Raw genomic sequence first — 14,000 nt, forward strand, 5'->3', positions numbered from 1 at the left:
AACTATGTATACTTCTGTGCCGTATGAATTGTATGTCGTTTGACAATTAGAAGGAAAAAAAAAAAACCCCACACTTTGTCAAAAATAAAATCTGATTAAAAAACCTCCAGGAATGAGATAACTTTATACACTTCCATTTGCCCATCTTGATCCAAATGAATTATGCAGATGCCCCTCTGGCTGATGGCGAATATGTAATTTACTGCTGTAGCCTATACTATCTAGTGGGTGCTCCAGCGACTTCCCCTCTGTGTGCTAAAAAAAATAATCTCTTGCTCCTGTGTGTCTGTCACTCAGGAGAAGCCTTTAGTATTTTTTTCAAGGAATACAACTGATCTGATTGTCTGAGAAAGTGATAATGTTATCTGCCCGCCTCTACAAGTGATGCTCTTTATTTAGTACACTGAGGGTAAGTCGCTTGAGCCTCCACCGGAAGGAGACATGGCTTTCTGTATGTAGCATAGGCTACATCAGTAAACTACAGATTTACCATTGGCCATATAGGGGTGGCACCTGCCTAATTTGTTTGGCCAAGTCAGCCCAAAATACGTGTATGAAGTTATTCCATTCCTGGGGTTTTTCTTTAAACTCACTTTAAAACATTAACCACAGTTCACATGTGGTATATGCGGATTGGATGCAATTTGAATTGCATCCAATCTGCATGACATGTGAAATAACAATGCTTCCTATGGTGCCTGTTCACAAATGTCCAGTGCACTGGCAGTGCGAATTCAGTGTGGATTGCAAAAAAAAAAAAAGAAGAAGCGTGCTGTCCGGTGTGGTCCGGTTCAGGTGCGGATTACAGGCTATTGACTTCTATGGGAGTTTCTAAACCACACGTGTGAACAGGATAAAATCCTGACCTGAACCTGATGTAAACCTGACCCGAACCACTGAACAAATACCATGCCAATTGGCTATGAAACCTGAGCTTCAATCCGCACCGCACATTTGTGAATCAGCTCTTATATTACTATGGGTTTGCTGGGAACAATGGTCTTTCAATGACATGGTTTGCAAAAAATAACAAACACATAGAATTTAAAAACCATACATTTATTTTCTATTTTCAAAATAAAAAAAAAACTCTTCTATATTTCTCACAGATACCAGAATGCTGATCACCTTTATACATGAAATTGCAAAGAATAACTGTGCAGGAGAACTGAGCACGCAAAGGCATCTCTGCACACGTTTAACATGTACACACTCGTAAAATGCTTAACCTAGACACATCTTCTGTATGCAGAGCAAAGGCACATGATGCATGCACATATCTCCCTCGCACAAGCATTCACAAGATCTGGCACTATTATTGCACAATCAACTGCCTTCTACAGATGTAGAAGCAGTGTGGCTTATGAAATATATCTGTTCCCTAACATGAACAGATACTAAGGTAACTCATTTTTGGGAGCAGTGATATGTAGCCCAAATATATCCACATAGAAATGTTTGGTGGAGAGACATGATGTAAGAACAGTCTGGTTATTTCTAACAAGTCTGTAATATAATTATCTAGCTGTAGACAGTGAAAGTGCCAAGCACCCAGAGCTACGAAAGAATGCATTTAAAAAAAACAATGATTAAGAAGCTGAAGTACCGTGGTGACGTACAGACACTAAACTGCTGGTGTGCATGTAAATAGTACATTACTGTAGGTGCATTAATAATTCTATTATACATTCATATGAGCAAAATCTGTAGTTGGTAAGTGGGTTTAGCCTCTTTCTTGAAGCTAGGTAATGTATGTAATGTAAGTTATCCATGCCTAAGGCACAGACAGACATGCAGTGGCTTTTCAGCTTCAGATATTTTTATAGGAGCTCAGTGCTGCATTGGTTCAGACATGTATGATTATCAATATATATAATAAACAGCTTAAGACCCTTCACCTTGTATATAAAAACAGAAATAAAATGAAAAACTATACAAAAAATATTAGCACGTTCATAATTCTTTGGTTAGAAATATAAAATAAAACATATAATAAAAAAAGACAAAAAAAAAAAAAGAATGTAGGTGGAGAAAATAAATAAAAAAGCAAAACAGAACAAAAACTAAAAAAAAAAATAGGAAGGCATTTCAAGCAAAAAAGTGTTGGGGAGGAGTGTAAAATTGAGACAAAAGACTACTTCATGTGTCCCATTGCCATTTGGTTCAGTCCATCAGAGGAATATGGATCAGTCCTTTTTCGGCAAAAAAGGCTGGTTCTCTTCAGGCTGAGGTCCAGGATCACTTAAACAGCGCTGTAATCGTTGAGTGTTAGGGCTGTCACTGGGGCCAAATACATCATCTGCCCCTGGAGAAGGTGGCTCTCGTGCAACTATAGTAATCCCACCTTCATCTTCTCCCTCCTCTTGTGTTTCATCCACAATATCTACAGACTCAGGTGAAGCTGGGTCAATAGTGATTACAGGGACATCCTTAGAGCCTGGTTTTGGCTCATACGCAAGAGGGTCTGAGGAGTAGAGAAAGCAAAAAAATGGAAAATAGATGAAAACAGGTTACGTCATAAATAACCAAGTTTTAAATTCTGCAGTATTTTTGTCAGTACAAGGCAACACATGCTTAGTACAGGTTCAGTGGCCTTCTAAGCTATACATAATACTGGGGACAAGTAAGTGGATCCATATATTCAGGACTTGTTTATCTGAAATGCTAACTCTACACATATAGCTAGAGATCAGCAAGTGCTCTGGGCTTACATATTATTAAGAGACGATTGTATCCAGATCCCATATATTACACAAGAAAAAATGAAGAACTCCCATGGAACTGGGAATCAGGACAAATATAATACTGGTGACAAGGAAAATCTTAGGGCCAAATATTACCACCAATAAGGAGTGACTCTGTACATACATCTCCGTGTACACACATACATTACTGGTAATAAAGAGGGATTCAGGATAACTCACATACAGTATTGTTTAACATGAAGTGTCGAGCTCTGGGCACACACAATACCTATCATTTGTGCTCACCTGAACCCACACGAGCTCTGGTAAGGGTGGGAGAGTCCAACTTGTGTGCAGGAACAGTCAAATAATTATTTGCCTAGAACAAACAGAGCAATTACAAGAGCCTGTGTGGTCTTTTAATGAAAGTGTTAATGTCGATATTTATAATTATACATATAAACAACAATTATTTATAATAAGTAACCCTTTTTAAACTACACCCAAACATGTATTTTTCATATATTTAACAACCAACTTACATTTATTTTTTTTTTTTTGCCAAAGGACCAGGTTTGTGGAATATTTCATTGTAATACTTGTATATGGTATATGTATGTACAGTGGACATAAAAAGTCTACATGCCCCTGTTATAATGTCAGGTTTATGTGATGTAAAAAAAATGTCATCACATAAACCTGACTTTTCAACAGGGATGAACAACAAACTGAAATCTTTTAGGTGGAGGGAAGTAAAAATAAAAAACTAAAATAATATGGCTGCATAAGTGTGCACAGTCTTAAACTAATACTTTGTTGAAGCACCTTTTGATTTGATTCCAGCACTCAGTCTTTTTGGGTATGAGTCTATCAGCATGGCACATCTTGACTTGGCAATATTTGCCCACTCTTCCTTGCAAAAACACTCCAAATCTATTAGACTGCGAGGGCATCTCCTGTGCACAGCCCTCTTCAGATCACCCCACAGATTTTCGATCGGGTTCAGGTCTGGGCTCTGGCTGGGCCATTCCAAAACTTTAATCCTCTTCTGGTGAAGCCATTCCTTTGTTGATTTGGATGTATGCTTTGGGTCGCTGTCAAGCTGAAAGATGAAGTTCCTCTTCATGTTCAGCTTTCTTGCAGAAGCCTGAAGGTTTTGTACCAATATTGACTGGTATTTGGAACTGTTCATAATTTCCTCTACCTTGAATAAGGCCCCAGTTCCAGCTTAAGAAAAACCACCTCAAAGCATGATGTTGCCACCACCATGCTTCACTGTGGGTATGGTGATCTTTTGGTGATGTGCAGTGTTGTTTTTGTGCCAAACATATCTTTTGGAATTATGGCCAAAAAGTTCAACCTTGGTTTCATTAGACCAGAACACATTTTCCCACATGCTTTTGAGAGAGACTTCAGATTTGTTTTTGCAAAATTTAGCAAGGCTTGGATATTTTTCCTTGTAAGATAAGGCTTCCATCTTACCACTCTACCCCATAGCCCAGATATATGAAGAATATGGGAGATTGTTGTCACACGTACCACATAGCCAGTACTTGCCAGATATTTCTGTAGCTGCTTTACTGTTGCTCTTGGCAGAATCCCAGACCAGTTTTCTCGTCTTTTCATCAATTTTGGAGGGACATCCAGTTCTCGGTAATGTCACTGTTGCACCATATTTTCTCCACTTGATGATGACTGTCTGCACTGTGTTCTATGGTATATCTAATGCCTTGAAAATTCTTTTGCACCCTTCTCCTGATGTCTTTAAACAATGATATCCCTCTGATGCTTTGGAAGCTCTCTGCGGACCATGGCTTTTGCTATAAGATGTGACTAAGAAAATATCAGGAAAGACCTACTAGAACAGCTGAACTTTATTTGGGTTAATCAGCGACTCCTATTTAACATGATTTTGACTGTGATTGCGTAATGCTGAACACAGCTACATCCCCAGTTATAAGAGGGTGTGCACACTTATGCAACCACATTATTTTAGTTTTTTATGTTTACTCCCCCCTTCTAAAAGATTTCAGTTTGTTTTTCAATTCAGTTGTACAATTTATAGGTCACATTAAAAAGGAGGAAAAAGTTCTGAAATTATTTAGATTTGTCTCACTTTTTTTACATCACAAAAACCTGACATCTTAACGGGGACGTGTAGACTTTTTATATACACTATGTGTGTGTGTGTGTGTATTTTATATATATTCCCGATCCACTAGCCCTGATCTATTTAAATGTTCCCTTTGATCTCCACTTTTTGATTTGACAAAGAAGCTGCCATGTTGTCTGGGAAAACATTGTGATGCCAGCTCCCTCTCCAGCATAGTGGCCATATGGACAAGTAGTGACAAAGTCCTAGTGATGCCATTTTCAGGGACGTCAATTCTGGTGTTCTGAGTGAGTGCACCGCCGGTTCCAGCTCTTCTTCCATCCATTGACACTTCAGTGTCTCCCAGCCTGCTTGTTCTTTTTTGCGGGTTTTAGGTCTCAGCATCACCCCTATCGAGTGGCTACGAGGTTGTGTAATGTAGAGTCATACAGCTTAGGAACACACCATGGTGCTGCTAATCAGCTATGTGGGAAAGACAGCCTCTGTACTCATGGTGATTATTTACACAATTTATATTTAATAAAAAGGACCATCTTACCATTATTGAGTGGTTCAGTGTGCATTCACTGGATGGACTGACATCTCTTTATGGGCACCTTTACTAGTTTGCAGGATACGAACATTTATTTCTGACTTATTCAGTCATTAAATCTTCACACCTTTGTGTGCTGCACATCTTGGTTCAATCTTGGCTTAACAGATTCCTCTGTCCTCCAACAACTGGAGCTTATGCCTGTAGCCCTGCTTTACGATGTTGATGGGACAGTAGATATAGAAGTAGTGGTGAACAAGAAGGCAACATCTTGAGAAAGTGGAAGCAGGGGAATATCCTGAACACTCTCTAAAGGGAGTCTTCCAGAGAACCACATTCAAGTCCCAGTCCCACTGTAACAGGGAACGCCTTGGGTGCCAGATGACAAATCCCTTGAATTAAGGTGCGAAGCAGGAAGTGCATGGCCAAGAGGCAGTAAAAAAAAAACAAAACAAAAAACAATGGGGGCAGAAACTTGACTCATAATGGTACTCAAGGCAAATTATTGTTCAATGCCTCGATGAGGAAAGGCCAACACCCAAGCCACCAAAACGGGACATGGATGCACACACAGAGCCTTGCACCAGGCAATATAAACCTTCCAGGGATGATGATATATCTCCCCAGAGGCCTGCAACATTGTGGGGAACACCCAACCCGACAACTCCATGACCCTCAAATCTGGCTTTCAAGAACCTACTCCTGTAGGTGGCGCTTTAAAACCCTATGGTCAAGATTCCGAAAAGCTGCATCTGTCAAAGAACGCAAGAGAAAGATCTGTTGTATATGTCCCTTAATGGGAAACAACTTTTTGGTCAATCCCTGGACAAATTCCCAGCAGGAGAAAATTGGATCGTGCTTTGCTGGGGGTTTTTTTTGCCTTCCTCTGGATCAACTGGGTATAGGTTTTTTTTTCTATGGTTGAACTGGATGGACTTTTATCTTTTTTCAGCCAGAATACCTATATAACTATATGTAAATTAATCAAATATGTCACCAGGAGAAAAAGCACCTATTTTTGCTCTGCACAAGAAGGCTAAGACTGACACAGGGAAACTCTCAAAGCTCCCAGGCCTTCAAGTCCAAAGCAAGCCTGGGACTTTGTTCTGCCATAAATCCAGGACTCCTAAATCCTCCAAATCCGTAAGCAAGTCCTCTTTCACAATCAGAGGAAGTTTCCACTTGTCACAGTAGGGGAGGTGTGTTCAGAATGTGGCTTTCAGGGGCTGCAAGCTAGAATTTTAATCTGCACCTCTGCCCTATTTTATGTTGTCAAACCTGCCAGCATCCCTACAAAGACTACCTTCAAGTTGCTCTAACGCAGCTCTTCTCTCAAGGGGCTACAGCCTTTTTGTTCTGAAAAAGTAAACATTCCAGGGTTTTTATTCAAACCTATTCACCTTTTTCTAAGCAAAAAGGGGGAATTTGCCCCATTCTGGATTCAAGCACAAACATTCTGCATGGAATCTACCAAGTCAGCCTTACTTCCTTCTATCCAGAGACTTTCTTACCTCTGTAGACATCAAAGATGCCCAGTTGCATATCACCATCTTTCTGGCACATCAACACTTCTTGTATTTTGTGGCGGTCATACACTATTACCAGTTTATTACGCATCTGCACCTTGGGTCTTCACCACGGTGCTAGCCTCTGTACTTTGCCCTACTTTGAATTTGGGGGGCATTCCCATGGTGGGATAACTTCTTATAGAGGAACACAATTAGCACAAACTGTTTTCCATTGCTGCATCAAATTGTTCAAACTCTGCACTAAAACCAACTCATTGCTTGGTAGTATCTAGGCCTCCTCCCTGGATACTTTTCTGTCTAGACATTTCCTAACACAGGGAAGACAAGAAATCCATGTTAAAATGCTACAGTGCAGGAGCCAACCAACTCTACTCTTTTGCATGAGCGTTTTGGTCTTAATGTTTGCCTCCTTCAACTCAACATTCTTACTGCATAGCACAAGCAGACTTTGTCTCTCAGTCTGACCCACAAAACCAGACTTGCTCTTGCCTGGTTGATCACCAGAATTAGTTTTGGGAAAAAACATTTTTCCACTGGTCTGAAAGATTCACAACTGATGCCAGCTTGTTGGCTGGGGAGTAGTCCTGGACACTCCCTCGGTGCAAGGGACTTGGTTGCCTGAGGAAACAGGTAGCCCAGTTAACATTATGGAGTGGTTTGCCTCTTTAATGCCATAGCAGTGGCTTACATAAACCATCAATGAGGAGCCACAGGTTCCTTCAGCTCAAAAAAAAAAAAAAAAAAAAAAAAAAAAGCTGATCGGATTCTGGCTTGGACAGAACTTCACATCCCAGCCCTCCCTGATGTGCCCAAACCAGGTGTGGGAAACCTGGGCACATCCTCAGTCATCACTGGCTGGACTCAGGAGAATAGTCTCTTCATACCAGGTGTTTCAAACCTTGCATTGCAGGTGGGGGATGCCGGATGTGGACCTTCTGGCATCCAGCAGTAAACTGAGCAAATTTGTCCTCAGGTTCAAGGATCATCTAGCCTTTGCAGTGGATGGTTCCTCTGAATAGTCTTCTTAGTCTGCTCCATAGGATCGAGATGGAGAACATTGCAGTCGTTCTTTCACAATATTTTTCTTATATTTGCATAAAAAATTAAGGCATACATACAAAACAGTGACCAGACGCCAGAGCCAACAACGAAAAGCCGGAGAGAGCCCACAGTATACATGCCATGTAGATTAACGCCATAAAAAGAGCCAAAAGGCAATAAACAGGCTCAGCGCTACTGGCGATAAATTACATCTAAAAACTGAAAAAAAGAGAAAGACGGAAGGATGATAAGAAAAAGGGAAGAAAAAAAAAAAAAAAGAAAAAAGGGGGGGGGGGGGGGGGCACAGTAGAGAAAGTAGGCTCCACCCCAGGAGAAATTTATCCTGGGCATCCCTGAGTATTGCTGTAAGTTTCTTGTTCACCATCGTCCCCCGTGTACCAATCACTTCACCCCCTCAAAAAAGAGGAGAGGTGTTTTCCATTCCCCCCGCAATGGTTTGTTTAGTGACCATAAAAATATGTTGCCAGTATAAGTTTCATCTGTTACAACATGGGCTTGTGGAGTAGAGCTTCCTATGGGTCTTTACATATATTGGAGTAAAAGATCGTATTGACCAAAGCGTACACTCTAATCCATAGCTGCTTGAGTTTGGGACATGTCCACCATATGTGCTTCATATTGCCTGGGTCGAAGTATTTTGCAGTTCTCACTGGGGTATGATACCACCTAGACATGACCTTAAACAAATTCTCCAGGGCCAGAATGTTATGCGAGGACAAATCCTACGGGGACTGTAGGGCACCAAAATGCGCTTCCCAACTTGAACAGTACGAGGGAGGCTTGGGGAAGCACCTAAAAGAGAAGAATAGACTAGAGTAGAGAAAGCAAGCCCTGAGTGGTCAGGCAGGTAAAGCATCAGGTTTCAAATGCCGTTGAGAGCTGAAAGCCATCATAATTCCAAACTAGAGAGTCTACAAAATTACGAATCTGGATATAGCAGTGTTTCTCACGGTCGGGAGCTTCAAATGTTTCCTCAAGCTGCTAAAAGGTGTATACTCCTCGGTTCATGAGGAAAGAACGGACCATCATCAGGCCTTTGAAGCAGCACTACTTAAATCTATGAGGGTCATCAAACCAGCTTTGTGGACATTGTGATCATGTGATTGCATAGCGAAAGCGGCCAGGTACCAGGAGCCATGTACCCCAGGCGGCGTGCCAGTGCACATGTGCTAAGTGACGTACAGGTACGTCACTTAGCCTGTAGCTTCTGCCCGCAGTGTATGTACTGGGGGTGGTAGACAACTGGATAAAGTAAAAAAAAAAAATTCAATAATGAGTGCATATTGTATCATTAGAACATATACAGAAATGCAAGATACAAGAATGAGAGAGAAATTCCCCAGCACTGAAACTATTCAGTATGTTGTGTGTTCAAATGTTTTGTGCTTTATTAGCTTCAGTAAAGCTGCTTCATATTAAAGCACTTACCCTCTGGTCTATTTGATGAATTTTTTGTCTTCTGAGTAACATTTGATTCCAGGCATCTTCATAGGGATCAGCTACCAACGTGTGACGATTGTATGAGCGTAGCTGCAGAGATTTTAGTGTAAAAAAAATATTAACAAAAAAAAATAAAAACAGTTTCTAGCACATTATATAAACAAAAAGTGTAGTGCAACCTCTAAGCTTCCACCACATATGCAATAACTTAACTGTCCCAAAATACAAGTCCACCAAAAATTAAGAACATTTTTTCTAGCACATACAAAGTTATATTGCATGTCTGGGTAAACAGACTTAGATTTAAAGCCTAACTCCACTCTAAATTAAAGGCCAAGGCACCTTTCTGAACACTTTTCATGTTACCCAAACTGTCCCCTCCCACCTTAGAGAAGCCAGAAGTTCTTTTCCTTGCCACCATCTTTAAAATTTGAAATCGGAGAAGCTGCACCTGGCTCCACCTCCACAGGCCACAAGATTCACGTGAATGAAAAAACTATCAGCAAGGGGACTTGAAGTTTACAACAGAACACAAGAGCGGTGAACTCACTACAATTCTAGTCCCCCAACACTTCCATACAGCCCTGTAACCAAAGGTCCACACCTCAGTATAAACCAAAGGCTGCAGGAGCCCAAGCATTGCATCCAGTCAACTGGTAACAGTCTCAATGCTATAAAAATCCATGTTTTAAGTGACAGAGGGCTAGCAAAAAGGTCTGCTTTTAAGTGTCCCTTTAGTTTTGAATAGTGGTGAGGGGTTAGAACACCTGTCAATTTTCATAGCTGTGTCCTTGTTAGGGAGATTTACCCTCTCTGTTTCCACTGGTGACCAAAGTTACCAGAACTGAAAGCAATGGAAAACGCAAACCTGTCACTAAAACATCAATAGAGGAAAAATGAGGACACTATGTCCAGTGATGTCTAGGGGGTATTTCCCAAACTTTGAAGAGATTTCCTCCCCACTTCCTGCTGGGTCTATAGAATGTGAAATCTACAGATCCTGTATATGTAACCAAATTAAAGCTGGGCTTCATGTAATGATTGAAATATACATGTTAAATAATGTACCTATCTAACTCCACTGCAGTTGATTAGTTCTGCTTGGTCAAAGAACCAGTCTCCATTTGTTCAATTGAAAATGCAACACTATACAGATCAGGTATTTAATAATGCTCTCTACCAGCAAGTTCCCTGGGTTAAGGAGGGTATACACCAAGTTAAATGAAAAAAATTGACAGATCAGGCAATGTGGATGCAGGAATCTCCCCCACTGCGCCATAGTATTCTGTCATTTTTACATCCGTAAAAAGATTTAACAAGGGCTGCAAGTTTATTTGCATAATAGCAAACTTGTCTAAAAATAAAGAGTTTAACGTATCTTACCCTTTGGCGGGTCTTTTGCAAGTTTGTGCGCAGAATCTTGCGTATCTCCTCCTCTTTCACCTTGGACAATGCTGGAAGGATTCTCTCTGGCTTAGGTTTAGGCTGAATATTTCTGAAGAAAAGAAAACCTGTGAGTATCTTCATACATGGATTCTCTCCATTAGCTCAATAAGTCAATCATTTTGTGAAGCCACAGCCAAAGTCGGTGAAATTGAGCTCTAAAGCTGACCATACAGGTCTCAAATATCTACTGATTCCTGTGAATTGGCTAAAATTTGAGCTGTGGATAGCCCTGCCAACACTACACAGCTTCACAAACTCAGATTAAAAAAAACAAAAACAAAGTATCAGAAAAAAGTGGGCCAAACCATGAGTGTAGCCAATCAGTTAGAGTCACTGTTTGGGAATTCTGACAACCATGGGCAACGGCTGTCAGAACACAGTAACCAGCGGCAGGAGATGCGTTTATCCATGCCATTTAATGAGAGAAAAATCTAGCACCAACGTTGGTAAAAAAAAAAAAAAGAAAAACGAAACAATTGTAGAAGAAAAAAAAAAAAAAAAAAGAAGCTATGCAGGAGCATGGCCTCAAACATGCAGGCAGCCTGTTACTCTATGGGGACACAGCGCCTGTACAAACAGCCGCAAGGTCCTAATTTGGCAGGGGAGCGGGTAAGTGTCCCTGAATGCACACGGTCTGTGTTTGGGGTCATGCACCTGTACCCACACACCAGTTAAATTAGAACCTGTTACTGTGTTCATGTAGCTGCCGCATTGCCATAGATTAACACAGGCTGTCTGCACGCAGCTCCAGCCACATAAACAAAACATTGATCACACTGTACAGACCACAGCATCCATGTGAATGAGTTGCAAGACCTCATTCACACATAGCACATTTCTGATCCACGGGGTCAAAGGCGTTTGCATGCAGCCTGTATGAATCCACAACTGGCTGACAGATACTATGGCTGTACACCGGTAATCTCACATCCTGGACATGAACTGGGTTGCTTATAAATCCCTACATGGTAGTAACTACACATGTTACTGCACATCTGAGTATAGCCACGATGTGTCTGTCAGCCAGTCATTCATTTGTACAGGCGTCTGCCCACAGCTTTACACAAACCCCTTTGACTCCTGGGCACAGAAATACACTCCTTCTTGATGTACAGAACTTTATGCCCAATGAATGAGGCCTAGACCACAACAGTCATCATTTTATCACAATGTACAGCAATGCAGTGCGCACACATGGCACTGCAATTCAGCATCAGAAAAATTCATAGGTGAAAGCCAAACTCTAGATTGTTTTATAGCTTTGACTACCTTCGACTTTCACAATTTCGCAAACAGGAACAATTTAAAATTTACAAAATTTTTTTTACTAATACAATACAGTTTTATATTAATAGGAATTTGGCAGGAATTTTGTAAGTTTTGGAATTTTGTAATGATCTGGCCTCCGGAGTTTAAAAGTAGGGCTCATGACTTTGCAGACAAGGGGTTAAAGGAAAATCATCACCACATTATTAAAGTGTTACTAAACCCAGGACCCTGCATCCACTACACCTGGTCTCCCACAGTACACAGAACATGGAAATGCAACTATTTTAATCAGGTTGGATTTGATTTAAATCAAACGGATTTAAATCACAATTTAAATCACTAGTCAGTAGGGCTTGATTTAAATCCTAGTTTTCTACATAAAGACTAATTCTTGCTGGTATAACTTTAATATGCAAGTAGATGAAGATTTTTAGAATAACAACTTTTCATATTAGTTTTTTTATCCCCAGTTTATTATATTTGGACAACTTTTCTGTTGTACTTAGGAAGGAGAAAAATGATCATTACCTTAATAATAACAATTTAAATAGATTTATTCAACTGAAACAATAACATTCCAGCATATGTGATTTGCTTAAACATCCATGTTTGTTAACTAATTTGGCTAAACAAAATATATATATTTTAAGAAACGTAGACTGTCAGCCCCTTCCTCCTCACACTTAGTTTCACTTTCTTCTTGTGCAGATCTATTCCACTCCAAACAATCAGAAAAATATTGTTTCTATTCTATTCACTGAACTTCTTGAAACTTAGCACTGAAGGGGTTGATTCTGTATTCATAGGTTTGTAGAAGTTAGGATTAAGGTCTTTTTCTTAACTCTGTTCATGTTATAACATTTTTGCTGTGAAGAAGAGGCATGTGATCTCCGCTGAGTCAAATTCAGTTTTGAGAACTGCAAAAGTAAACCAAGCATCTGTGATAATATCTTGTAGGCAGAGAAACTGCCCAATAATCTTACAAAAACCTCTGGAAGAGCATGACATTGTGAATGGATTAATGGAATTTATTTACCAAAACAATTAAACATATACAGCCTTATTCTACATAATTAAAAAACTAATCTTTATTTCATGATGGAATAGCCTTTGGATGGTAATATATTTTCCTCAAAAAGCATTTTATTTAAAAAAATCCGATTTAAATAAAAAAAATCAAATTTTTTTGATTTTTTAAAAAAAAAAATTGATTTTTATCCACCCTGATTTTAATAAATATAAACTGCTAAATACCTTTTTTCATCAGCGGTTAGAGTAGTCCTGTGACTTCTGTGTGCAGCCCAGCACTAGCTAAAGCTTGTAGGAGGAGTTTTCTTTCTGCTCTAGCATGGAAATCCCCTGACCTCTGTCTGGATAGTGCTGATTGGCCCTGTGCTGATCACATACATTCTCCCAAGAAAGAAAAAAAAACACAAAACACCTCTCTAGCAATACACACTAAACTGAGCATATGCATGCCTACAGTTCAATCTGGAGAAAAGAGGCGGTCGCTTGAAAAAGGGGAGGAACAGAGAAGAAAGGATCAAACAGCCTTTTTACACAATGCAGAGGATTAACCCCTTAGGTTCCAACGAGTATAACAAGCATGTTTTACTGCACATATAAACTGATTTTACTGTTGTGGGTTTAGTAACACTTTAAATAAAAACCTTTCCTTTGAAAACAAGCTTCAGATCTATTTAGTATAATGCACTGCACATCACTGCTCATAATCAGAGTTCAGTAAGTGGTCATCCAATTCTCTTAAACTGCCCCTATCCTAAACACAGTGGATGGCACCTATTGTTATATGTTAAAATACTGATAATAAAGTCACTATTATTCAATGCATATAGACAGCAAGCACAAAAAGTATTACTATTTCCATTGCCCCATCAATGCATAACAAAAAAAGTTTTGGCTGG

General features: G+C 39.9%; 1 protein-coding gene across 1 annotated transcript in view; it reads right to left on the reverse strand.

Annotated features, from left to right (window-relative positions):
• Positions 1-1,038: 1,038 nt before the first annotated feature.
• SLC9A1 (solute carrier family 9 member A1) overlaps positions 1,039-14,000 on the reverse strand; it is a 74,704-nt gene continuing 61,742 nt past the window's right edge. The window contains exons 9-12 of the mRNA XM_089686240.1: positions 10,744-10,855; positions 9,349-9,450; positions 2,991-3,063; positions 1,039-2,464 (exon numbers count right to left, since the gene is read on the reverse strand). Of these exons, the coding sequence (XP_089542366.1) occupies positions 2,187-2,464; positions 2,991-3,063; positions 9,349-9,450; positions 10,744-10,855 (565 nt within the window). The 3' untranslated portion in view covers positions 1,039-2,186. The remainder of the gene's footprint in view (positions 2,465-2,990; positions 3,064-9,348; positions 9,451-10,743; positions 10,856-14,000) is intronic.

This window comes from Staurois parvus, unplaced genomic scaffold (genome assembly GCF_062004578.1).
Source record: "Staurois parvus isolate SC_StPar_1 unplaced genomic scaffold, SC_StPar_1.0 ptg000394l, whole genome shotgun sequence".
Taxonomy (NCBI): Eukaryota; Metazoa; Chordata; class Amphibia; order Anura; family Ranidae; genus Staurois; species Staurois parvus.